The 25982-nt window shown below is 38.5% G+C and overlaps 2 protein-coding genes across 7 annotated transcripts; one reads left to right on the top strand and one right to left on the bottom strand.

The window, feature by feature from the left end:
* Positions 1-254: 254 nt before the first annotated feature.
* On the bottom strand, positions 255-8669 carry LOC113675296 (coatomer subunit delta). Its single transcript, XM_027191850.2, has 12 exons — positions 7895-8669; positions 7475-7514; positions 6359-6582; positions 5785-5964; positions 5335-5543; positions 5092-5180; positions 4393-4465; positions 3929-4094; positions 3539-3686; positions 3114-3222; positions 2097-2301; positions 255-1525 (listed from the first exon to the last, which is right to left on the bottom strand). Exons 1-12 carry the CDS (start codon positions 7895-7897, stop codon positions 1436-1438), a joined length of 1536 nt encoding a protein of 511 aa, XP_027047651.2. The 5' UTR covers positions 7898-8669; the 3' UTR covers positions 255-1435.
* A 29-nt stretch (positions 8670-8698) lies between these two features.
* On the top strand, positions 8699-21953 carry LOC113675249 (contactin-3). 6 transcript variants are annotated; one of them, XM_027191795.2, is made up of 7 exons: positions 8699-8825; positions 14386-14479; positions 16929-17009; positions 18076-18342; positions 18992-19270; positions 19725-20009; positions 20809-21953. In XM_027191795.2, the coding sequence occupies exons 3-7, from the start codon at positions 16937-16939 to the stop codon at positions 20901-20903; spliced, it is 999 nt and encodes a 332-aa protein (XP_027047596.2). In that variant the 5' UTR covers positions 8699-8825; positions 14386-14479; positions 16929-16936; the 3' UTR covers positions 20904-21953. The 6 variants fall into 6 exon arrangements, with proteins under 6 accessions (XP_027047596.2, XP_027047597.2, XP_089065362.1 ...); XM_027191796.2 differs by lacking the exon at positions 8699-8825 and adding an exon at positions 11041-11177; XM_089209236.1 differs by lacking the exon at positions 8699-8825 and adding an exon at positions 13977-13997.
* The last annotated feature ends 4029 nt before the right edge of the window (positions 21954-25982 follow it).

Here is a 25982-nt window from a genome sequence, read left to right as displayed (position 1 = left end):
TCTCATTGTCAATATCAAAAGAAAATGTAAAGAGACAAGCATGGAGAATATAAATTCTAATGCTAAGGTGTTAACAGAAAGCAGAGCTGGCTCCTGAAAATGTTTTTGTGATGAAAAGAAACTGATGTATTGACTAACATTAACTACACTAGAACAGTCTACCAGCAAGTCAGCCAACAAACAGACACATATTAGTTGAAGAAGAAAGGTGGCTATTTCGTACACATGAAGGGAAATAATAACATATACAATGATGATAATTCATTTAATTTTATTGTTCACTTTAATTTCTTTCCTCCCCAATAAAAATACCATGTAATGAGCATGGTAGACTAACTACAACATCAGTGTGACTTCCAAGCAGCATTAATTAAGTTTTTAAATCTCTCTCATTCATTTTATTAATACAAGGACTTAATGTGATAGCATAAGAAGGAGTGACAGTAAAACTATGACATGATAATGCATGATGGGTAACTTTGTTGCTTTGCAACAACTGTACAGGGGCTGCTCTTTTGGAGATGGTCTTACTACTGAAAGTATTCAACAATGAACTGGCACTGACTGAAGATGTGTTCACCGTTGAACCTCAACCCAGGAGTACTGATCTGTAACAGACAACCCCATACAACAGATACATCTCTTTATTAGATGGCTATACCGATCTAAAATGGTTATGTGGTAATTTCTAGGTTGTCATCCGTGGAAAGATTCAACTGTAAAAACAAACTGAGCTGTCACTGAAATTACCATTACTTAACCAAAACTTAGATGAATCTCCTTTGTAGCTGTTGTTTGGGAGTTTGGAATGTCACTGAATTTGCCCAAGAAGTATCAATTATTGTCAATGGCTCATTGCACAATCCTTCTGAGAAGTCAAAGGTTTCAATGAAAGCTGGTAACCAGCCATCTATAGCCACCTTAAAAACCTCTCACTGCTGTCTGTTTGGCCTGCAGGAAGGCTCTTGTGCTTGGGTTTGTCTTATGGCCACTTTTCAGACATTGTTGCCTGTAACACCATCCACAGCCACTTGCGGAAAAGTTATTGAAATTTCTGAGCAGCATTGTATGAAAAATCTAACAAAGGCTGAAATTGAGAGATGCATGCTAACTTGTCAAACATCTTTCACTATTTATAAGGAACCTCATGTACAAATGATCTGTCAACTTTGTGAAAATTGGGATAGAGTGATGGTCATCATTCCAATGAAATTTTTCTTCTCTGCCAAACACTATTATATGGTCTTAAAGGAAATGGCTATACAATACCAAATTACCAATTTTAGATATTTGCCTACCATTCTTCAGTCCACACATATAACATTTTTTAAAAGGTATGTTGGCAAGTAAGATCTTCCTCCAGCAAAAAGTGTTCTCAGCAATGTATGTTACCAAAGAAAAAATATAAGTTCCAGTATTTTTGTCGACACAATGATTATACTATCTCATATTTTTCAACTGAAAACCCAACTTCTTGTGAAAACTTCACTGGTTTCTCATCATCTACAGATGTGATCTCTGTTATCTGCAAATACACAAAGTTACAAATCTTGATTAGATTACAACTGTCATGTCTCCACTAATATAAAATTTCTTGGAGAGGACCTATAAAAGATTTCTTGGGATTTCCAGGGCTAAAAAAATCAAATTTTATTTTACTAGCAACACTGATCAGATTAATTACATTGGACCACATAACTAACCATGTAAAAGGGACCTAAATACTGTGCAAACAGGTGTGGACTGTGCATTTCACAGCAAGTACCATAAACACCAATGGATAAACTGCACCTTTTTCTCCAAACTTTTTTAACACAAATCAGGGGGGCAGTGTATCTGTGAGAATACTATTTATCAAATGCCTGGCTAGTGAGCTACAAACGACCCAGCAAACAAACTTAAGATTTCCAGTTGTTTTATGTAAATTCTATTGAACATCTGACAAAAAAAATTCTGGTCGAACAATACCAGAGTACGATCAAAAATACACCAATGCAAGTCTGAGTTGGTAGATTAAGATATATGTCTGTACTATTACAGCTTAACTTATAGGTATGTAATTTTTTTGGCATGCTATTGCAAAAGACAGAAAATACCTTCAAGTCACAATACGATTTCCTTGATGTGAAGGTCACTGAAACAGGAAAGAAATCTCCAGGATGTCCTGCAATGCTAAACTCCATACTACCACTCTTGTTTGATGAATCTATTACTGGCAGTTGCCACTCAAGAACAGAATGCTTGTGATCATAGTGGTACTCCCCATCCACTTCTCCTACAACTGGTCCACCAACACCGTGCCTGCAACCACACCCAATAAAGCATTTTGACTAAAGTAAAAACAATTGTTATTCTCACGATCCCTTTCAAATTACTTTGAAATATTTCTGCTGTCTGAATTCTGACATATCATACAGAAGCTTCACTGAAATCCAGCTCCACACCTCACTAAAATATATCATATTTTAATATCTTTATATCTAACTCAACAAACTTTTTTATGTCATCCATTTGTTTTTCATTAAATACAAGGCTGTCTTCTGGAATATTTCCCTAATATACTATCTTTTCAGTATGGTTCAAAGAAACTGCAGAAGCTTGTTACATATCTACCACAACATCAGCAGGTCCTGTCACCAATTAAAACTATCACCATGCAAACCAAATTTTGAAAAAATCTCAATCTTAAAATATCAACCTTCTAAAATTAAAAACTCAACCATGTTATTTTGTGTAATTAATTTCTTAAACCAATAGTTACAATAGCAGTTTCTTGCTCTTTGTGATCACTAAAAGAATCCCTTCCAATTATCAGGTACATGTAATAAATAAGGTAAAAATAAATGCCATATTTGAGTCAAAATTACAAGCCACTTCACATTCATCAGTGACCAGTTTCACAACTCTGTTTCTTTTCCTCATACTTTTACAAATCAAGCAATGTTGTCATACTGACTTGCCTTATTACTGAGGGAAGAACATCATGATTTGCTTTCAGTTAAGGTTAACACACATTGACAAACTGACATCTGAACTTCCTGCATAGAATGCTAACCCTTTCACATTCAACCACAAGCACACTTGTTTACAAACGAAGATAAGTGACTACTTACGGAACAGGAATTGAAATTACAATATCATTCAGCTCCAGATTTTCTTGGAGAAGCTCATACTCTATGTTTACGTCACATTGTTCATCATTTTCTGAAGGCCAACAGTTGACTGCAAGAGATGTGAAACACACAATGAATCTTACACAATGAAAAAGTGAAGTCAGCAAACTGAAAGTGTCCCCCACCCCCCCCTCATATCCCTGTTTCTTTCACCCTTTAACCCCTAAGAGGGACTCGCAGATTATTTCTGTAGCCTGATGCAACTTGGGGCCCACACATGGACAATTCAATCTGAAGTCAAGTGGAGTCTACATGTCAGGGCCATCAAACCGCTCATGTTGGCATAGCTAGATGTTTTATCTTGTATAAAAAGTAACACTACAGTAATTCTAAAAAGTGAGGTGTCAATTGTGCTAAAATCTTACTTGATAACGGCATTAGTCCTTCATCTGTGCTCTGCAGTCTCCACTTTAATACACCAATGTCATTATTAAGCGGGAAAGGTTTGCTAGGTTGTTTGAGTCCTATTAATGATTCTTGATTGAATAATTTCTTGTCTATGTTTGGATGTGTCTGAAAATCAAAATCAACAAATATTAGAAGACCAGTGTAAGCTTCCTCAGACAAAAATTTTGTGATTTGATACTGCCAAATGGCATTTTTCAAAATATTTCAGCCTGGAGCTCAATGCCATATTCTCAGAACTAATAATTCTATAGCAGACAGCAAGGAGAATTACTAATGACACTTGGGAGTGAAAGGGTGAACAGAAGTAGAAGATGAGACCCTGACAGCCACAGGGTAAACAACAGTACCTGCATTTGGAATCCTTTATCATCATTGTTTTCAACACTGAGTCTTATTTTTCCATACTGTGCATCAGACACTCTGAGAAGCACAAGACCTCTGACTTCCATGTTCTGTAGTCCTCCATCTCTTCCAGCAGTTAGTGTGATCTTCTCATCAATCTTTATATGAACACTGAAATAAAAAGCAAAAGATTACACCTCAACACTAGCATTCTCCAGACTATTCTCTAAATAAATGGTAAGATTTGACTTACATTTTAACATCCTTATGGGCACCCCAACTAATTCAGATCTTTTGAGGACTCATTTGAGAGGTTACTTTTTTTTTTTTTCGTTATGACCCAAGCAGTTTGCTATTGTAACCTCCCAAAAGGAATCATCACTCAAATGCAATGAACTAGGTGTTGATTATGATGTTAACATTTTGTCCAAACTCATCAACCGGTATATAACATTTTTAGAACACTTACCTTCCCATTTGAACAGATGGTGTTGTTGGTGTCTTTCCAGTTGATGATAATTTTGTCTTGGAACTTACTACCTCTGAAAATTAGAACATTTAAACAGTTCAGTGAGCTTCTTCTTTCTGTATGAGTATTTAAGATCCACTCAGTGGCAAAGAAATAACCATTTTTCTGTTGCAATTGTGAGAAACAAAATAACAAGTTGTAAACCTCACAACCCAAGCAAGTACAACTGTGAGAACAGCAAAGATGACAAAACCAAGCAGAGTTTCATGACCTGTCAAGGGTTTCAGGAGCAGATTACAAAATAGAAGAAAATAGAGAAATCACAGGGAAAGCACCAGCCAACCCCACACATCCTTGTTCATAGGGCAGAAAAATGCCCCTTTGTAAATGCGCCCAGCCACATTTTCCTGTTGGGAAATGTTATTACTGTCTTCATATCATGGGATCAGAGAACTATGACAGAACTATCAAAAAAAATAAAAATTACTAGTGGTGAGTTTTCTCTACTCTAGTTGAGACAGAACAAACAAAGGAACATCACTCTTGCAACAAATTAGTGCTTCAATTATGAACAGGCAACAAAAAGTCCTTGAATCTCTATCTCCCTAGGTGATTCCATGTTATAGAGAGATGATCTTCAGGCCTTTCCTGATTGTTTTGCTTCCACTCTATCTTATTTGGTAGTGGATCTCTCCTCACCTGTTCCTTCTGATCTTAGTTTGTCCACAAAACTGTCCACATCCTTAGATTTGCTTCCTAATTTCATTGCCTTTCCAGTGCCAGCAGTTCTGAAACAAAACAAAGATAATACCCACTGGTTATCAAATATCAGTAATTCCTCGGCTCTATCTGAACCCTTTATTTCATGGGGAGAATTATTGACCTTCAAAAAAAAATTTAAAAAAAAAGAAAGGCAGCAATGTACAAAAAACTGTAAATCACCTTGTGGGATATGATGGTTTAGGGGGCGTAGGATCAATAACTGTGACATCATTAGCCACTGGAATACTTGAATCACGCCCTCCTCCACCAAAACCTCCAAAGCCAGCTAACTGTCCCTTGCCACCTTTGCCACGAGCAGCAGCTGTTCTGGCCGCCTGTAACTCCTTTGCTTTCTTTTTCATCTCTTCCTTGGCTTCACGTTCTTGTGTCTAATCAATATTTAGATGGAGAAAAAATTATTACGATTCACAATATAGCCCTCCTCACCACACAAACAGCTCCCCTGTCAAAGTAGTTAGTTCAAGTTTGGATAGATGCTTGTAATTTTAGTGAAGTTCACAACACCAGGAAGAACAAATAGACAAACTGAAATATAGAGACAACATCTAAGACATTGTGTCTCAAAAACAGTTCTTTGATGCATTGATAGAAGTAATTTTATAAACTTGCCTGTCTCACTGCACGGAACACCTTCTCTTCATGACTGTCCATCTCTGTGAATGTTCTGATTTGTGCAAGATTAACATTTTCACGATAGCCAAGGGCAACAATCTCATCGAAGGCAAAGATTAGTGAAAATGCATTTTCAACTATTTCAGATTCCTCCATTGCCTTGCAGTATTCTGGAATCTAGAGACAGACAAGAGGTTTCTAAGAACACAAACGATTGTATGCCAGTTGGAGATATCTTTTCATGGAAACTCATACTAAACTGGTAAACTGTCAATCCTATCACAAAACTCCTTTCAACAAATATCAAATAAGGAAGTCTTCTAAGCAATCAATTTGCACCTCTCAAACTGAAAGTAAATTCATTGACCATCCAACTTTACAAACAGCCTAAAAAAAATCTGCACTTGATTCTGCTGTTGAGTTCAGCTAAAGTTGTTGTAATTTCATCCACTGACAATGATAACAGCACCTTTAAGGAGAATTAACTGAATCCTACACCCCCTGTCTCTGATCTCATACTAATAGAAAATCAATGTGAAATAGAACAGTATGTTTCTATGCTATTGCATACCACTCTGGAGAATAGTCGTAAAGTTTCCAAGTCTTCCAAGATGTTACTAGCTTTGGTAGTAATAAGAAGCATATAGAGTTTCTCTAGAGGCTGGTAAACATATCTGACGCTTTCTGTTTCAACGAACGTGTGTTGCTTTCCAGTATTCATTAATTTGGGAAATGCAGCGAGAAGGCCCTCCACACGTGACCTTGTCATTTCCACAAACTGACGTGATACAATAGCTGTAGGAGTAAGACAAAATTTTTTTCATATAATGGTTTGATATGTGATATTGCTGAGTATAAGTTGTTGTTGCAATGTAATTTACTCTTGACTTTAAAAACTGCAGTACAGAAACCCTTTACATCCTAAGATCAGAATGCATATTCTCCATGCTGCTCTTTATACATTCCCTAAGCTGCCAACAAGGAGAATTTGTCTGACAATCAGGAGTTTCTTTAGCTAGTGATCATTACCCTTATTCTCATTACCTTCATCCATGATTCAAGGGTGATATTGTTAGGAGAAGTTAGATACTAGTCACTCTTAGGAATCAAAGAGTTAAAAGGCAATGTTGTATTATAGCCTTGGTGAGTATCTTGGAATTTGGTTCCATGATAAATAGACTCATGCCATAAAGAGAAAAATATATTTACAGTGTCAGCAAATCAATTTAACGGCACATTTCAATTCCAGACTTGCAACAAGATGAAAAATATCTTTCTCTATTTCTTTACTGAGCTCCGAAACTTACTGTCTCTCTTAGTCTGTTTACAAACACAATGCTATTGACATTGCTGATCCTAACAGTATGCAGGACGCATATCATATATGAACTTTATAATAGGCCTTGCTCACCTTAGAGTCTCTGAGGCTCAGTGGAAGAGCATCAGAGCATGGAATCCGAAGGTCTGAGGTTTGATTCCTCATAGGAGCTCAGAATTTTTTTCTTTGTCCCATGCTTGTGACAAGATAAAAAACATCTTTCTTCATATCTTAACCACGCTCAAAAACTTACCAACTCTCTCCTTCTATTAACAATTATATTTAGTTTGATTTGTAATTAAGGCAAACAGTGGGGCCATAACAAATCTTCTTTTAACATGTTACAAACAAGTAATAGGGTCACCGTACCTTTTCCTGTTTTCGTACATATTGCTGCAGCGAGTAGAACCTATAAAGAATAATGTTGAGAGCAGGAACGTCTGAACGTTTGCTTTCGTGAAACAAAATCGGGAAGATACGGAAGCCTTGATCTTTAACTTCTCATTATTAAACTTTTATTCAATGATGATTCACCACTCTTCGTCATCCTGCGACGCGACGATAGAGGTGACTATTATACTCCGTAAACTGCTTAGTCATAAAATAGAAATAATTTCTCGCTCCCGTCGAATCACAGATTGGCATTCCAGTTTGAAAATTGCCTGACATGTGGGTAAAATACTTTAAAATGGTATCATACGAGATGCTTACTTCGACAAATAACAATGAAATAACCCAATTTTTACGCTTAAAAAGCACATAGATACAAAGAACAATAAATAAACTTACCATTTTGGCTATCAAACCTTATTTCACAGTAAATCAGCCCTCTCAGAGGCCAAAAATACAGCTATTTTGCAGGTTTATTCGTTCGCCACGTCCGCAAAAGATCCGTAAAGGATAGCCACAAAGTATTCTGGGATGACCGGTGATGCGCATGAACAGACTTCATAGGGATTAGTATCCAATCTCTATCGGCTTTGATCTAAGGCAGCGTCGACTGGGGCGAAGCCATATGTTCTTCTCTACTTGGAGTCTAAATCTTGAATCTCCATTATCTTCATTGAAAGCCTCAAACCAGTGGTTGGAACCCGTAGGCTTGCATTACAGGCCTTGGTTAGGAAATCTAAACCATCTTGACCAACACTATAAGCTGACTAATACCAAACCATGATAAAAACGTTTCAACTTTCAAGAAGTATTTCCAATTACTGGAAAACAAGCTAGCTATTGGGAAAGTCGATTTAAAATGTTGTGGTTGACTCGTGACAGCTTTCAACTTAAGATATATTCGCGGTTTTAGAGGAGGTTTTTAGGGTGAATTTAAAAAATTATTTTTTCGAATTGTTTTCAATCACTAAAACAACAAAGATATATACAAAAAGAAGATTTATCACTATAGGACAGAATGTCGAAAAATATCCCTTAGACTCAAATAATTAATTTGAAAGAAAGATTTCCCCAGAGCTGGAACAGACACCAGCAAACCAGACCGTCTGGATACGTTTCTCCTTGTCAAACATAAATTTTCCTTTGATTACTGTTTATGAAAGAAACTCCGCTCGATTCAGCCACATCGTGAATTATTTATGTAGAGTGACGCTTTTGTGTTGTTCGCGTTAATTATCTTCGGTATAAATTGACGCATCTTTTAGTTCGAGAGGTCAAAACTACTCGAAATGTTACAGTTAAATTTTCGAGCATATTCCTGTAGTCAAAGGTGAGTAAAAATAATAACTCCTCAATAAATAGTAGATTAATTTATTTAACTGAGAGAAAAGAAAGCAAACTGTACTTCATTTTAAGTGCTTTTAACAATACTTCATATCTCAATCAACAAACTGTTTGATTTCGCCCGTTTGTTTTGTATTTTACAAGGCCATCTTCTCGACGATTTCGCTCATATTCTTTCTTTACCGTATGGTTAAAAAAAACTGCCAAAGCTTGCATATCTACCACAACAACAGCAGGGTCCGTAAAATTAAATTTGATAAAACGAAACATGACAGAAGATACAATTCTAGTTCCTCGTTGAACTACTTGCCTCGTCGAATCAAATTTTCTTGTGTTTACCACAGACATACGCAAACTTTCAGTGATATTTTTATCGGGCTAACAAGAGACGAATTTGTAAAAATATTCATCGTAAATTTAAACTGCATGTAGAATGTTTTATCCTGAGTCTGAGTTTTCGAATTGAAATAATTGATGAATCTAGTCATGCATCATTTTGAATAATGACGAGGCTTTTCAATTGAATGTCTGATGTAGTCGTTTAATTTTAGTATCGCTGAGTAATCGTGTGTATCAATAAAGCACGGCGTTTGAAACTGACTTATAACTAGAGAACTCCCAGGAGAGTCAAACTGGTCTTTTCTTCAAAATATATCTTCTAAATGCTAACAAGTACGCTAATTTGGTTGAGAGTCATGCTCTGTTATAATCTCTGTGTACTAAAATATTGTTAGGGACAACATTTGTCATTCTTAGTTTCGATTTTGTTTTGTTTTCAGTAAGCATACGACGATGATAGCCAAGATCTTGCGGTATTATAACCGAAAATTGGTTTTCTTTTTCCTTTCTAAGAAGATAAAAATCGACGTTAAGAAGGATTTCAGAATGTTTACATCTACATACCCAGCTGTAGATGTTTGAAAAGTGGACCAAAATGATTATGATAAATTAGCGCACGTCTTGGCCAATAAAATTTGAACTTAGTGCTATTATTTTACAGTAATAAAAGGTTCAGTCCGAAACATATGTGTAACTGGCAAAAACTAAGTTATGGCGAGGTTAAATAATTGTCTTTTCTTTCTCCTACATGCTTTTGTTCACATTCTCATAAGTTGAAGACGTATTCGACCAATCAGGACCAGTCATCGGGTTAACCGTTTTTGTCTCGTGTTTGTCTCGTAGAGAAGAGTCCAAAGTAATGGTTTCCTACTTCGTATCTGCTTTTTGGTTGGTCTTTCAACGTCACGCCACTTTCTCTCAACCAGTCAAACGCAAAGCTAATGTTAATCGCGCGTCTGTTCAAAGCTCATCCTTGGATGGCAAATTTTAAACGCCAACCGTCCATTTAACAAGAAATTAAAAAGTCATAAAAATTCTTAGCAAGCTCTAGTGTAGGACCCATCAAAATCTAGGAGCGGACTGCGGGAAAAAGCTCGCAATTGTCGCATTGGCAAAAAAATATTTATACTCTCGTATGAAGCAATTTTTACTGGAAATTAAACAAAGTGCCGAAATATGAGGAGGGACTGGATGCGAATATTCAACCCGCTCTTCATTGAGGCCCTTTTTTTCTCGTCAAACCACAAGAAACCCACACTACTGATGTTACCGTTTGCACATTTGACTAGCTGGAAACTTGATCAGTCGTTGGTTTTTGCGTTAAATATTCTCGGTTAAGATGCGAATAAACTTTTAGGCAGAATTTTGCGTATTGATTGGTATAAAACGAGTGTTATGAATAAATCCCATACTTCTCCCCAAATACAAATAATCGAACGGTCGCACCGTTTGTGTGAGATCTCTGTGGTCATACAAGGAAGCTTCCGAGTGTATTGTGGGAGGGGAAAGTGAACTGACTGGCTTCATCATACGAAGGTTGAAGCACTGTTAGAAAATAAATAATTGTAATTTAGCTGTATTATGAAATTGATAATCAGTTGTAAGCGCCAGAACATTTTTCTGTGCATAACTCAGAACAGAAAATTGAAGTGAAATTTTCCAATAGAAAAGAAGTAGTTTACCAAACACGCGACGAAATGTACCGTTTCCGAAATTTCTCCGTTCATATCCCAATTTACGAAATTGGGTTGCCCTAACAAATATTGGAGGTAGAGAATTAAGAACGAACACTCTTTTCGCTGCTCAAAAATATGCGCACATGAATCAATTCATATGCAAATGAACCTTCGAGAACTTTAGCAGAAGGGCCAGCCGGGAAAATTATTTAAATATATAACCAACCAGCAAGTTGATATTTCTCGCGTTACTCCTAAATTGCAAGTGCATCGGAATAAATCGTGTTCCAAGTTTCAGTGAAATTAACCACTGAGTGCTCATGGTGAGTGAAACTATAGAGCTTTTGCCTTTATTTTTGTGGCTTGGTGAGTTCTGTCTTATTATCGAGGATAAACATGAGTGCAAGTGAAGCATACAACCTGGGTATGATATTTATTATATCAATCAACAGGATCAGTTAGCGAATGAATATTTTAACGCATGTTTGGGCTCGATATTCACGCAAATTTCAAATTAAGGATCTATTTCAACTAAAATTTGGAGAGATCTAAATTTGCGAAATGTTTCAAAATGCTCTTTACGATTAAGGCATATTTTTAGTAGAATCGCGTAGCATACGCGTATCATGTAAGTATTCAATAGAAAACTAAGGTAACAGGTGAATGTATTTTAGATTTTGTTCCTGTTTAGTCGAGCGTAAAGTAGAGAGCAAAAAAAAAAAAACAAGAGTTGATAATCGAAAGAGAAAATTTTAAAATGTCACTGAATGTCTGAGAAGTACAAGTTTGCATCCAATAAGACAGACAATCGTGCACTATCCTTTTAATTGAAATATGGAATAACGTCTTAACTCGTGTTCTAAAAATCCCAATTTTCACGTCGCCAAATCGTAAACTCGAAAATTAATAGTGTAATTTGTTGTAAAAATAATGGGTGGAGGGCTTGCCAACATAATGACACCTCTAATAACAGTGTACATGTGATATTTAGCGGGTAAATATTTCACCGTTTGTCTGGGCTAAACACGCAAAATTTTGAAGTAGGGAAATATTCTTCAATCAAATTTTAACGGATTCGAGGTTTCAGAAATGTTTCAGAATCCGTAGAATTTTCGATGTAAGTATGTTGTCGGAGCAAGAGCTGGAAAATATTCAAATCCGGTGCAGTATTTTCATTAGTTTTTTCGCAACAAGATATATTGGCTGACTTTTTAAAGTGTTTTTTCAAGAAAAAATGTACAATAAAGAAAGTGTTTTTGTTTTCGTATGAGAAATTATTTTCAAAATCGATGTACTAGACGTGGTTCGGTTTCATGCAGATGGACTGCCAACCACCATTCTCCTGACCGACCGTTTTGATTCATTATCAAACTTGTCAACGTTTTTTTCGCGAATATCCTAATTGCGCGTTCCACTTTGAAAACTCGAGGAAGTAAAATCTCTATCATAAAACAATGGTTGAAATGTCGGGTAATACAATGATATATCCGGTAAACCATGCAAGTGGATTTTCTAATTGCTATTAAAACAGAGTATGGTTTAAAGCCAGCATAGTTTATGCAAATCCTGCCATGTATGTTAATTTGCTAACGACTATTTTTTGAAAACATAATTTGTCGCATAATTAAAGGTACTTTCGGGCTCACTATCATTCAAAAGAAAAATCGATATTGCAGTTTTTGATAAAATATTGTATCAAGTGGGTAGAGCTTAAAAAAACAATAACTTTTCCCTTCACTGTTTAGTTGTGCTGGAAGATTAAAAAGTACACAAAGATGTTGTTACTAAGAGTAAACTTTAACTAAACGACTTTTACAAATTTTGTATCGAAAGCTGAAACATATTTTCGGTTTCTTGGGAGAATCGCAGCTTGATATACCCGCTTGGCATTTTTCCTGAGGCGATAGCGCGCGATCGACCTTGCTAGAAATTTCCTTTTTTCACGTTCTCTTGTCTTTTATTTTTATACCACGACGACCTATCGTCTTATTCTGTCACTTTATCACCCAGTAAACAATTAAATTCTGACAGTTTACAAACCATTAGCGAGAACTATTGTTTAATTGTTTGCGAAAGCCTCCACTCCAAGGCAAATTTTTTAAGGGCACCTGCTGCCCTCCCCTGTCCCTCTGAATGTTAGTCCGCAGGATGGCATGGACACATTAGCAATTGACAGCATTTGAAGGGGAAGAGGCGAAAGAACATCACCCCTGAGGCATGGCTCTGGATAAGCGCCCCAACTTATTGTGTTTGGGGGTGTAGCAAAAAAGAATAATTGCTCTTGATGGCATGGGGCATAAGGGGTCAGTCATCATCATCACCTGGGGGTAGGGGTTGGTGGATTTTGGTTGTGACACAAAAAGGGTTCACTTGATCCCCCCTTAGTTATCAGTTTATTGGGAGTCAATCACTCCTCTATCTCCTCTATACTCTATTGGCGACATCTGATCCTCCCTCCGTTCCCCCGGAAACCCCCTTCCCCCCCCCCCCCGTGATAAATGCTGACTGGTCTCTAAGCCTGGGTGACTGCAAATAGAACTCAATGTTAACCGAACTACTCTCGACTGTGATTCTGTGGGATGGGAAATGAGGTGGGACCAATTAACTCATCTTCACCTCTATCAGGATAGGGAGAAATTTTGACATAAAGTAGACTCACAGCAAAAAAGGGTGTTGACTGAACCCTAATGTCATCTCCCTCAGAACGGTTCCTCGAAATGTAACGCAACATGACATCCCATAGAAAAGCTGTGGACACTATGAAGTGCTACCTGTGTGCAGGTCAATTTGAGAGACATAAACATCCATCAAAGCTAACGATTACAACAGTAGACGGCGAAGGTTACTAACTCATCAAGAGGCATTAAAGAGGCTCGAAATATTATCAAATCCGAGACAATCGGAAGCTTTTTTAGAAAAGTTCGCTCAAAGACATACGAGCACAGAGACAAGATAGATGTTATGTAGAATGGAATCAGGTTGGGATGACTACAGCCCTTCTCTCACTCTCCTTCCTCGACTCGATCCATCCAAGCCTCGAATGGGATGTGACAAGTTCCAGGGAAAGCCAAAGCAAAATGTCTAGGGGTCACTGTACTTGACATCAATTAGCGCCACTGTGGTTTTTTTAGTTAAAACATCAGGTACACAAGAATGCTGAAATGCAATGACAATTTATTTGATTCAATTAGTCCGGTATAAACATAACAAGGGCGGAAACAAGAAACATCAACAAACAGTCTTTTATCGAACTTAGCGCAGGTTAAATGTTATCAACAAAAATACAACTAGGCAGCTTTCTTCTCAGCGTGCGATACGACGCGGTATCACCCGGTGCATTTCTAACCATCGCGCAGGTTCCCACAAGGGTACCTGTTATCTCTCTATAAGGGCAGCTGATAACTAGTGATAACACCCGGTGATAAACACACCGAGTTTTTAATGGAATCACGAAGGTCTTCTGTCCCGTTTTTGCTTATCATGAAATAATGAAAATCAGAATATATCAATAACGGATTTACTTATCCTTAGATGTGGAATCAATGGCGCAGATACAAGGTGACTGAGGGATAACTTGGCGAAAACCGATTTAAATGGTGTCATTTCGCCCCAAAGATTTCAAAAGGTAAGTTTGTATCCACTCTCTCAATAGCCACGCTTAAAACTCTAACCACATTAACAAAGCTGACTGAAATTGTTGATGCAACAGATAACACGAAACAACAACCCCTTAAAAAAAGATATGCAAACGTGAATTTTCCTTTGATTCGCCGCCCACGGAAATTGCAATCGATTGATCGAAATTTATTTCGGCGTTGATGCGTCTATCAAAGTTTAGCATCTGTTACTTAGCATGAATCGGTTTCTTATGGCGCCCTTAAGAAATTAATTCTGATGCATATCTCTTCTGCCTTGTAAGGAAAAGTGTTAGTTATCAAACATCTTTAAACTTTGGTGGCTACGGGAGAAAAAATATATAATTGTTTTTGTTTGAATTTTAGAGCGTTCACACTTTCGACATGAGGGTATAAATAAATAAATAAATCAAGAGGTAGAGGGGTGAGCGTTTGAGAGAAATTTGGGTTGAGTATGTCGATCAGACTTAAAACCCTGACCCTGTTAAGGAAAAATCTCTTCATTTTGCCAAGCTGTTCTGGATTAAGAATTTTAATAGATTGTGGTTTCTCTACCCCATCCAGCTGCTTACGCGCTTCCATTATACTGAGACAGAGTGTTTAGAATTATATCGAACCCTCTAACTCCCATGAGTGACCAAGATTGAATTTCTCATTATAATATCAATACAATATCAAGCGGACAAGTGATGAGAATAAAGAAAAATATCAATGAGGGCATGATTAGTTGATCCACTACCAAATTCTCTCAACAAACGAATAAGGATGATACGGCAGACAGACAGGAGAATAAATAAATCTTATTAGACGTTTTGGTGTGTAGTATCGCTGAGTATTTTTACGAGTTATGTCGTAATTTGATGAGCCCGATACAAACAACGAGTAAAAATATTCATCGATACTACACACCAAAACTTCTAATAAGTTATTTAGTATCCAACTGCTGAGTCTTTCTGCTCATTTCTCATAAGGCGGGAAAAGAAAAGCAAAGCGGATAGAGAAGCGTAGCGCGCGCAGCCGACTGCTTAAACAGGTTTTTTTTACAGTACAAAATAACCAATTGTCCAAATAACCTTAAAATTTCGCTGGATATTTTGTACTCAATTCGCGCATTATTTGTACTTTACTTTGTGCAGTTGCATGATAACAACTGATATTCTCTTGGTTTCCAACTGTTATAGCAGTAGCTACTTGAATCGCTCACATCGGAATTTTTATCAAGGAGGATTCAAGTAAAAACAAAACAAAAATTAGTTTACTGTTGAGTTATCATGACTTCAACAAGCGGAAAATGTTACCGCAAACACAAGAAGTATTGATACAAAAAAAATGCTTCCAAATAAGATCTAGATTTGTTCGTTTATTAATCTAAGTATCCCATTACGAGGCGATTTTTATATCAAAATAACATGTAAGATTTTCTCTTTCTTTCCTTCTCTCTCTCTTTTTTTTTTTAGCTCTTTTACTAAAGAATAAAACTCGTTTATGAGTTCGGCTGCTATGTCATTTACCAAATCGGAAGTGCTTTGTAAACTTCATCATGGTGTTTTAGGTTTGGCAGTTACTTCTTGTTCAGATTTCCCCGTTCAAGACCTTTCCAACCAGTTTCAGCTCATTTTCAGAAGGGAAGTTTTTGTACCTGACAGTGATCCTTTCATGTTTTGTCATTCACTTGGGTGGTAGATGGGGGATGATTCTCAAATGATCACTTTCAGTTGTTAAGAGGATTAGGATTATCGGGCAGGGTTTCCTCAAGACCTTTTATGGACATATGTTGATAGTAATTATGTCATTGGAGTCATCTAACGAAGAGAAGATCTCATCACCGATTTGGAAAAGAAAAATCCGCGAGTAAATTGCAGCAACTGTTTTCCAAAGAATACAATTGTATTTCCAGCATGACAGAGTGACATGACACTATTCAAACGGTTGAATGATTTTTAAATCAGTCAACAGTTAAAACATGAAACGAGCACAGTTACGATCTAAGTAAAAAATTAAAGTATCGTATTTCAAACCTACATTTAGACGTTTTAGGATGCGGGCCAACTCATCAGCAACGAAATATAACAGCAATATTAATCTAGACGTTGTGGGCAGAAGCGAAAATAGGTACGAGATCAATCAACCTTTTAAAAAGGAGTTTATTCACCAAGAACAAATCATTTGTTATTTCTTTGTCCTCAATTGACGTAAATTGAGTGTGATATTTTTCCGGCAAAAGGTGTCTATCACTACAAAGGAATATTTAAGAGTTCACGCGGCAAAGCGAGACAAGATTTCCGAGGGTACTTCATTCAACATGCAATATTATGCCGACGTCATAAGTAGTATGCCAAGCGTTCTGACACCTTTACAAATTGTGCAACGTTTTACATCCGAGATATTGCCACAAAGTTACATGAACCGTGTCAAAGTATTCTCCTATTTCTGTTCTAGGGTAAAAGATGACTGAGATCCTATTCAAAATATTAGTGGCACTAGTTCAGTTGATTTCGCTGCAATGGACATCCATTTGTGGTAAGTTTGACGGATGTTTTGGTTATAAATGTTTTAAAATATTGACAAATGCCCTGCGAGAATGTTTCGCTGTGTTTATGTCCCTTTTTCTCGTGGTTTGTAAGCTTAAAGCTACCCCTATTAGCTGAGATTAAGAAAGGACAATGCGTTTGAAATAGTTCAAGAATTCAATTTTTATCTTTTGTACTGATGAAATACACAGATGAAATGCAAGACTTGATCGGTGGAGGGAAATGTTGTCATTTTGTTTTAAAATATTGATTAAAAATGCGACTTCGCTCACAACAAGTTCAGTCAGATATTAGAAGGGGCGAGGATTTCTTTACACTCGCACGTGAAGTTGCTAAAGAGAGACTGATCGTAGTCTAACTTCGACACAAAATCTAACATCAGATCCGCGTCGGAAACCACTCGGAAAGAGCTCTTGTCACATGATTCGTTGGTGCAAGCTACGGTCTTGAAGCGTCATTCGTGTACATCAACAATCACGTATCACATCTGAGAAGGAGCAAAGGTTAGGCATGTAGCCTACCTGGAGGGGGCGTAAGCCAACGCGAATGGTGCTTGCGCTCAATTTTACATGAGTGCTAAAAGCAGTGATAAACGGCTGTTAGTATTGTTTTTGATTTTAAACTGACAACTGCAGCCCAGTGAACCTGACCGCTTAACACACCAGCAAACGCTCGTCTGTCGATTACGCCTTAGATGGCATGTAAATGCATGGCATTTCAACCGAACATAGCAAAATAGCGCGATTAATCTTTGTCACTCATCACCTGGTAAGTTACTTACCAGGCGAGCCCTTATCGTTTAGGCTTCCTGTTGAGTCTCGCTCCAGAAGATGAACTCTGAGCCTCAATCGCGAGACGTCCTTGAAACGCCCGCAGTCTTTGTGGGTAGAGAACTAAATTACCACAGTAAAAATCATTACTTTACGTGATTTTTTTGTCCAACATTTGAAACCTTGTGAGCAAGACTACTTAGGATTACAAAGTGCTTTTCTGGGCCTCACACAATAAAAAAGTTATTGATTCTTAAAATTAAAAGTTATTTTCCTCGTCTTCAGATGGCACTGTCTATGTTCCCAAAGGGAATTATACAATACCCGAGGGCGGCGAATTAAGTATAAATTGTTCTGCGACAGACGAGGCACTTACAGGTTGGTTTACGTTCAGCGGAAAGAAGATAACTAGTGACCCGTCAGCAAGAGTCCACGTAAGATCAAGTGGAAGTTTGAAGTACTTAGAGATCCCTAAGGTCAACAAGGCAGACCGAGGAACCTACGAATGTAGAGGGACAAGGAACAAGACGCAAATCCGGCTGAATGTCGAATGTAAGTATCATGAGAGGAGAGGGACGAAGTAACGACTTAAATGTAATCTAGGACCCATGCTCCCTGCGACTGATCTTGACTTAGATCTTTAAGGGTCAGTCAGCTCAAGGGACAATGATTTAAAAGCCCATTCTGATGGAGCTTATCCCATTTCGTTTCCGTTTAATAGAGCGGGAAAGAGTACTGTGACTCACAGGAAGATATGCCAGTCTATCGCAAGTTAATTTAGTAAGGTTTTCCTTACTTTTCATTAGTACCCATTTATGCTCTTGGGTCTCTTGAGCGCTCGGGAAATGAGCATGCGTTCATTCAACCGAAAAACCGGCCGAAATCTGCGATACTGTGTTTCTCATGGCGGAACATGCGCAAGCGCTACGAATAATTGCATTTGGTAAGAGAAAGAAAAGAAGAATACCTCAAAAAGTATACCTTGCCAGACTATAAGTCATTGCTTTCTTTCTCCGTGCAAATGTAAAGCGTCTGGACAGAAGTGTCGCAAAACGCAGGTGAACAAGTCTGAATGAATGACTGAGAGAGTATGGGGCGAGTACTATAGACCAATCAAAAAGTATTGTAGTCTATAGGGACACCGGTGAGATTACATTAATCAAGTATCAAACCTGATGATAGCCCTCTTTTTTGTTTGCAGATAGCCCCGTTTTGATCAGGGAAAGCTCCACGCACGGAACGATATTTTCATCATTAGACAGTAATGAGGAAATAACACTGAAATGTAAATTTGATGGATTTCCAGTTCCCGAATTAAAGTTCCAATTCGCTGGTGTTAATTTGAATAGCATTTTCAACGCATCCGGGTTTGTTTCCTACAAGTTTCGTGTTACAAGACCAAGGGACTTTGGATTTTACAGCTGTGTGGCTGAAAATAAGATGGGTACAGTAACACATTACATTGAGGTTTACGAAAGAGGTGAGTTTAAATTCTTAAAAACTCGATTGATTAAGGTGATATATTCGGTTAAGAAAACGGGAACCGAACTGCCGCCTGTTTTGCCGCCAGTTTTGCCTCGATTTCACTTGTTGACATCAAAGGAATCACTTTACAGCTTGCGCAGCTTGAAAAAAGTTTAACTGAAATTTTCAAACCTTTTGTTTCAAAAGTAGAGTGTTTTAGATACACACCTATTTCTAAGGCTTCGTAGAGAAATGAAAACGGAGGCTTTGAAGATGTTGACGAAAAAAGGCGTCATGTATTTTTGCCTGCATCTGCATTTTGAGGTTTTCCGAGTGGACAGTAGATAAAAACGCATCAAAAAGTATATGTTCTCAAGTGAAAATGTTTTGCTTCATTTCACTTGCTACGGAAAGTCACATTGTAAAAGCGCAAGTGCTGAGTGGGGCATTTTGCTATCTTCCCGTTCCAGGTCCTCCTGAGCCTCCAAATAACGTGCAAGCTTCATCGACGTGTGACAGTATAGAGGTCACGTGGGAGGCGTCTCTCAAGGATGGTGGAAGCCCCGTGACAGGCTACACCGTCAAACTTTTGAATGGAGGCGAATCAGTTGCATCGGAATCTTTAACAAATTTAAGTCGCTCCACGAGCTTTACAAATCTTAAAAAGAAAACTGAATACGAAGTTCGATTGAATTCTAACAACGCACTTGGCGGTGGAGAGTGGAGAAGTATTTCTCTCAATACTACTGTTGCATGTAAGGAAATACGTGGCATATCCAAGGCCTGTTCGAATTAGGGATCGGTCATTATTTATCGCCAGTGGGGTGGGGTTCGGAGGAGTTTGGTTATGTCACGTGTCCCCCATAAGGCTCTGCAAATTTCTTGTGATCCCCACCCCTCCCCCCTTCCTCATTGGTGGTCAATTTCCCATGGTTCCCTTTCATAGCCTTTAGGCGACGACTGGTTCTCCCTCGGTTTCCACTGAAAACCATGTGATCGCGTCCAATATCTTCCACCCCCCTTCCCCCCTGCAAAGCGATAAATAATGACTGATTGTGTAAAAGCCTCGACCACCAGAAATTTGTGTTTAGCTCTCGTTGCATTGATTTATCATTTTTTTTTACTTTTATTCTGAACTGGTATTTGAAATTGCCTCCATCCCAGGAAGCTACGTTTTGCGAGGCCGTGCATATTTTCGAGCAAACCACGGTCTTTACTGAGACGAATATAATTTCCTTGATGAGCAAAGCTCAGGGTTGGTTGACTTGCGAAATAGGTTCTTTTTATTGGTATTGCTGCAATAAGCTATGACTGAAATAAAATCGCAGAGCACCACTCTTCGGGGATTGGTTCGGACGACATTTTCCTTCGCTAAGAGGTGATGCCTTCGCAGACGTTCTACGCGTTTCTTGACATCCCAAGAACGGCTGTGAAAAGGACTTGTTGGGTGAAGGAAGAGATAAAAATTTTTACAAGGGACCTGCAGTCTTAACCGTTAGCAAGTAAGCAAACTGTTAAAAACTTTATCCAAGCTAATTTTCTCTTCTTTCTTAGGTCCTGAAAAACGTGGATCTTCAGGCAGCGCGTTAAAAGTTGTAACTTCGATTCTTACGCTGATAATGTCGACGTCCGTTCACCTGGTGCTTTGAGTATGGATTGTTGCCCTGGTACTGGTACTGTCACTATGTTTAGAGATATTTGGCGCACCAAACACGCTTGAATAAAACTGTTGAGACTACTTGGAAAAGTTAATGAGAGCATCAACAAGATTCAGCACTTGCGTTTTTGTGTGGTGTGGTGTCCAAACATAGAAAATCACTCAGGAAGCTTAGGACTCTTAGCACTGGGCTGGTACTGGATTAAATCTCAAAAAATAGAGAAATTTCTTCAGAGACAGACAGAAATACAAAATTTAATTTATGTTAAAGTTTCCCTAGTCATTTTAATTGAGGTTTATATTTTTCAGCATATAACCTACCCTATAGTGATGATCAGACGAGGGAAACGGTGAGAAACCTGGATACGAGTGCCTTAGCTTGGGGTGTTTCCCATCCCTTTCTCTCTTAGAGCCGCTGAAAGTCAGAGTAATTTAACTAACAATGCCATTTCTCTCCCCAAATTTCGCTTTCGCGAGTGGTGGCCACTTCCACAGACTGTCTCACGTAACAAACGTACGCCGAGAGAGATAGCGATGGACTCCATTTTCGGAATTAAGAAGATAATTAAAATTTTCGTTAAGCGGAGTGGATTCAGTTATCGGTAATATTCTCCTACAATGTCTTTGCGTTAAAATTTTAGACGAAGCTTTTCTCAAATGCTGGTTGATGGGATGTACGTTGACATTGTGTCGCTCTATAAAGTTGATCTAACATTTTTGCTGTTATAAGATGGGAACCTCTCTTGCGTCGATGAGCTCCCCTTGCTATTTTGTCAAAGAAAAGTAAACAAATGAAGAAATAGATAACAAAAAATTGATATTAAAAACAAAAACAATACAAAAATAATTTCTAGTTATGGTCGCCTAAGAGTGAAATGAGGTTAATGTAGATATGGAAAAATTACCTATACCAAACATTTTCGTTGCATTCCTTAGCTCACTTAGAGATTTATTTATTCAAACTGTTAGTATACGTTAGACCTTTTTTCAAGGTGTGCAATAAAATCAGTTGTGTTTTTCTTTTTCTTTTTCTCAGTATAAATGTCTCTTTCCTGTTGTTAACTCCATTATGATAGAGATCGTGAGCACGCGAGGGACATGGATTTGTAAACCAAGTGCATCAACTTCAGAAGCTTGGTCCAAATGGGGGTGCTGAAAATGACTTCCACGCTTTGATCGTTGATAGGATGAGAATTTGGAGAACAAGGCGCCACACCTTCACAGAGAATTCTGCCTTTACCCGCTCTCCCCTCTCTCCTCCTCTTTAGAAGATCTCTCCTTACCTCTTTCCTTCCCTCTCTCCTCCCCTCCAGAGGATCTATCCTTACCTCTCTCCTTCGCCTCTAGAGGATTTATCCTTATCTCTCTCCTCCCCTCTCTCCTCCCCTCCAGAGGATCTATCCTTATCTCTCTCCTCCCCTCTTTTCTTACCTCTCTCCTCCACTCTCTCCTCTCCCCTATCTCCTGTTTTCCGCCCTCCCTTTACAAAGAATTCCGCCTCTACCTACATTACCTTCCCTTCTCCCTTCTCCCTTCTCCCTTCTCCCTTCTCCCTTCTCCCTTCTCCCTTCTCCCTTCTCCCTTCTTCCTTCTCCCTTCTCCCTTCTCCCTTCTCCCTTCCCCCTTCCCCCTTCCCCCTTCCCCCTTCCCCCTTCCCCCTTCCCCCTTCCCCCTTCCCCCCTCCCCCTTCCTCCCCCTCCTCCCCTTCCTCTCCTCGCCCTGGTCATTATTCCTACGCTTCAGGCTTCGCCCGCGAGATCATTTAGATTTTGAGCATGGCGAGCTGACGAGAGGTCTGGGAGAGATCTTAACTCTGCTAGTAGCAGAGTAGGCTATCACGGAATATAACGAACTTCGCAGGACTTAGTTTTCGAAATAAGGTGGAAATTCTGAGTATGAGAGAGACCGAGTCAAAAGACGACTGATCTGTTTCGAAATTTTCCTACGATATCTCCTTATTGCGGTTTTTTCATTGTGGCGATCGAGTTCTTGATATTTTTTAGCAAATAAACTGCTCTCGGACATCATATTTTTTTCTGCTATTAAAGTGAGGTCGAACAGAAGTGTCGCTACCATGAATATGAAGTTTTGTTGAGAGCGTTCCTCTCTTTACTTAATAAACTTCTTTGTGTTGTTATTTCGCCAAAAGAATTCATGAAAATTATTTATTCTCACAAGTGGTATTTTCTTCGGTTGTTTTTAAAGGAGCTTTTGATGTCACGGCTATATTTAGAAGGTAAAACTCAGTGCATATTCATGGACATCGACAAGAAATGAGAGTTGGCTTTTATGACGCAACACTACACAGTTCACTTAGAAAATTATTTATACAAATAAACTTTTAAAATATTTTTGGCATCTGAGAAATTAACTTGCGTGTTTTTATTGTAAGAAAAAGAGGATGTTGGTTGTTCATCTTTTACTTTTAAAGCTCTTGCATCATGATCTGAGAAATCGTTTGAGAACACCTGCCTCAGTGTTCAAACGAGCTGACATTGGAAGACAACTCGGAAAGTTATTTGATATGAGTTTTTTAGATGCTTAACACGGATTTCAGACGACGAAAATAGATAACTTTGGGTAAATTTCAACGTATGCACACAGTAAAAGGAAAGAACGTGTCTTGCATAAGTTTTATTGCATCGTGTGTGGGAAAGTTAGACAAGAGAAAAACAAAGTTATTAAGTGTCCAGCCCCTCTTTCTGTCATCTATTGGATCATTAAAGTTATGAAGCGATCGCCTTTCGCTAACCTGAGACGATCGCTCCCCGAAAAAGAAATGTGCGGTTGGGGGATCTGATGTTTCCGGTCGTACCATTCGGCTCTGAAGTTTCTTTACGAGCACAGCGGCTACACGGACGTGCGGTGAATTGCTATAAATAAATTCTACTCAGTTTCATAAGTCAATTATGGAACCTTTGTCAACTTGAATGAACTTTTATTCGCCCACATATGGTGTTTTGATAATCACTATTTTAGCGAAGTACAAAACTCAGTTGAATGACGATAGAATTAGCCCCCCAAACCAAAGAGCATCGGGGAGCCGGACATTGTTAAGCTAGTGCTAAAATGAGATTTTCAACGCACGCAAATTGTTTAGATGTTTTTAAGTAAATTATAAAACATCTTGGGTGTGCAATAAATACTATTTCTGAGTCAAAATTTACCTTCAAAGTCGCGCTGAAAATGAGACACGGAAAAACGAAAACAAGGCGAAAACTGAAATAAGAAATAAACGTGTATGCAGAACGAAACTGAAGTATTATCATATTTGATACTAGGGAGGTTAAGAAACGACGACGGCGACCCCTTGGACAACTTCGGTTAAAAAATGAAGTTATATTTTACCTACGAATCTCGCAATACTCAAAGTCATTTAGTTTTTTTCTCTTTGTCAAACTATCTCGAAAATGAATATGGAACACAGCGCTAAATTAGAAAGAGAAACAGAAAAAATTAGCCTACGTCGTTCACGTTCTCCAGACAACGCAAAGTTTGGTCATTTCAAGCTGAGGACGCGAAGAAATTTACAAAGATTTATGACGCATATGCATAGCCATTGTTCTGCTCATTAAACCTTTTGTTTAGGGACGTTCCCGTTGCCGTTGCCGTCGCCGTCGTGGTTTTCTTAAACTCCCTACTATTTCATATAGCAACGCAACACAACATGGAATGAGGAAACTGCTGCCTTGTTTGGACTTTCCGGCGCGCGAGTTGACGTCATATGGCGCTCTCGGACTTCTTGACACGTTTCCCACCTTCTCGCGTCACGTTTTCAACGGTGAAACTGAGCGCGCCCTTGCGGCTTCACCGCTTCGGAAGCTACCTTGCACACCACTAAATTGAGTCATTTTTGCGCCGTCTTTACCAACTGGGCTAAGAATTGCGATACCTAAGGGTTTCTAGGTCACGTTTGTTAGCTGACAGGATTCGTCGGATAAAGCTAATCTGTTGTTCAACCCTTAGTACCTAAAGTGTAGGGGGAATCCTCTCTGCCGAGTCATTAAATCGTTCTCCTTGAAACCGCACTTAGAAATTCGTAAGCTATTTACTGACTTGTTCTAAGCATGCTCCAAACTTTCAACAAACTTCTCTCGCGCAGTGCGTGCTTAGTCGACGTAATCGTGTTTATATTCTTGCTTGCAATAAAAAGAGTCCGCTGCGTGCGCGTTGCGTGTTACCAATTTCTCTGCCATACAGATTTGTGATTAGCAAATAGAAAGGCGCATTTTTTTTTTAGTTAAAAATGGGTTCCTAGTAGTTTAGAGCGAGAGAATCATCGAGCTAGTTACAAACTCCTGCATCCCGCTTTTGTTTTCATATTTTGCATGGGTCGAAAAAACAAACCGGATAGAAAATTTCAAACATTTGATTTCCTGGGCTAAGTGCATGTATGATAAATTCCCATGAAAACCAGCTGAGTTAGATAACCTCTCATTCAAACCACTTGCTAAACATTAGCCCCGTACGAAGTTAAGGAATGGAGTGATATCCTTTTGATCCTTTGCACCTGCAGAAACCCATTTCTCTGATCCCGCTAGCCGGACTCACGGGTGTTCAATAAAACCGCGATCCGACCTTTGCTATCACGTGTGGCGACGTAAACCAGTGCTGCATACTTTGGAGTTGAACTATGGTCGGCTTAGCTGACTTCATTTTGTTTCTGTCAAAGTATTGAGTTGGAGAAAACGATAAACACTTTATCATTTTACTATTCCGAGCGGCCGTGTGGGGTTGCATCAGTGAACAGATCTGCCTTGAAATCAATCTATCGCACGTTCTTCAAAGTTTGCCAAGAAAACAGTCCTTAACCCAAAACAATATTACCTAATTTCCGCTCTCGAATCGAGAAGGTATAATTATCTGAGATCATGATTGTAAAAATCGTCGCAAATGGCTCTTAATTGCTCCGCTGTGACCAGCTTTCTTTGTTTTTCTTCGCACCTTCAGATCCATTAACTTCAAGATAATGAAGATTTAGCCCGCACAAAAATAGTAACATCGTATGAATTAAATTTATTGTTTATGTAATTTCCAGGAACAATAGGTTAACGCCTAGAAAATTCCATGG

This window comes from Pocillopora damicornis, chromosome 6 (assembly GCF_964200805.1).
Source record: "Pocillopora damicornis chromosome 6, jaPocDami1.2, whole genome shotgun sequence".
NCBI lineage: Eukaryota > Metazoa > Cnidaria > Anthozoa > Scleractinia > Pocilloporidae > Pocillopora > Pocillopora damicornis.
The sequence above is the reverse complement of the archived record's forward strand: the minus strand, read 5'-3'. Positions and strand labels throughout refer to the sequence as shown.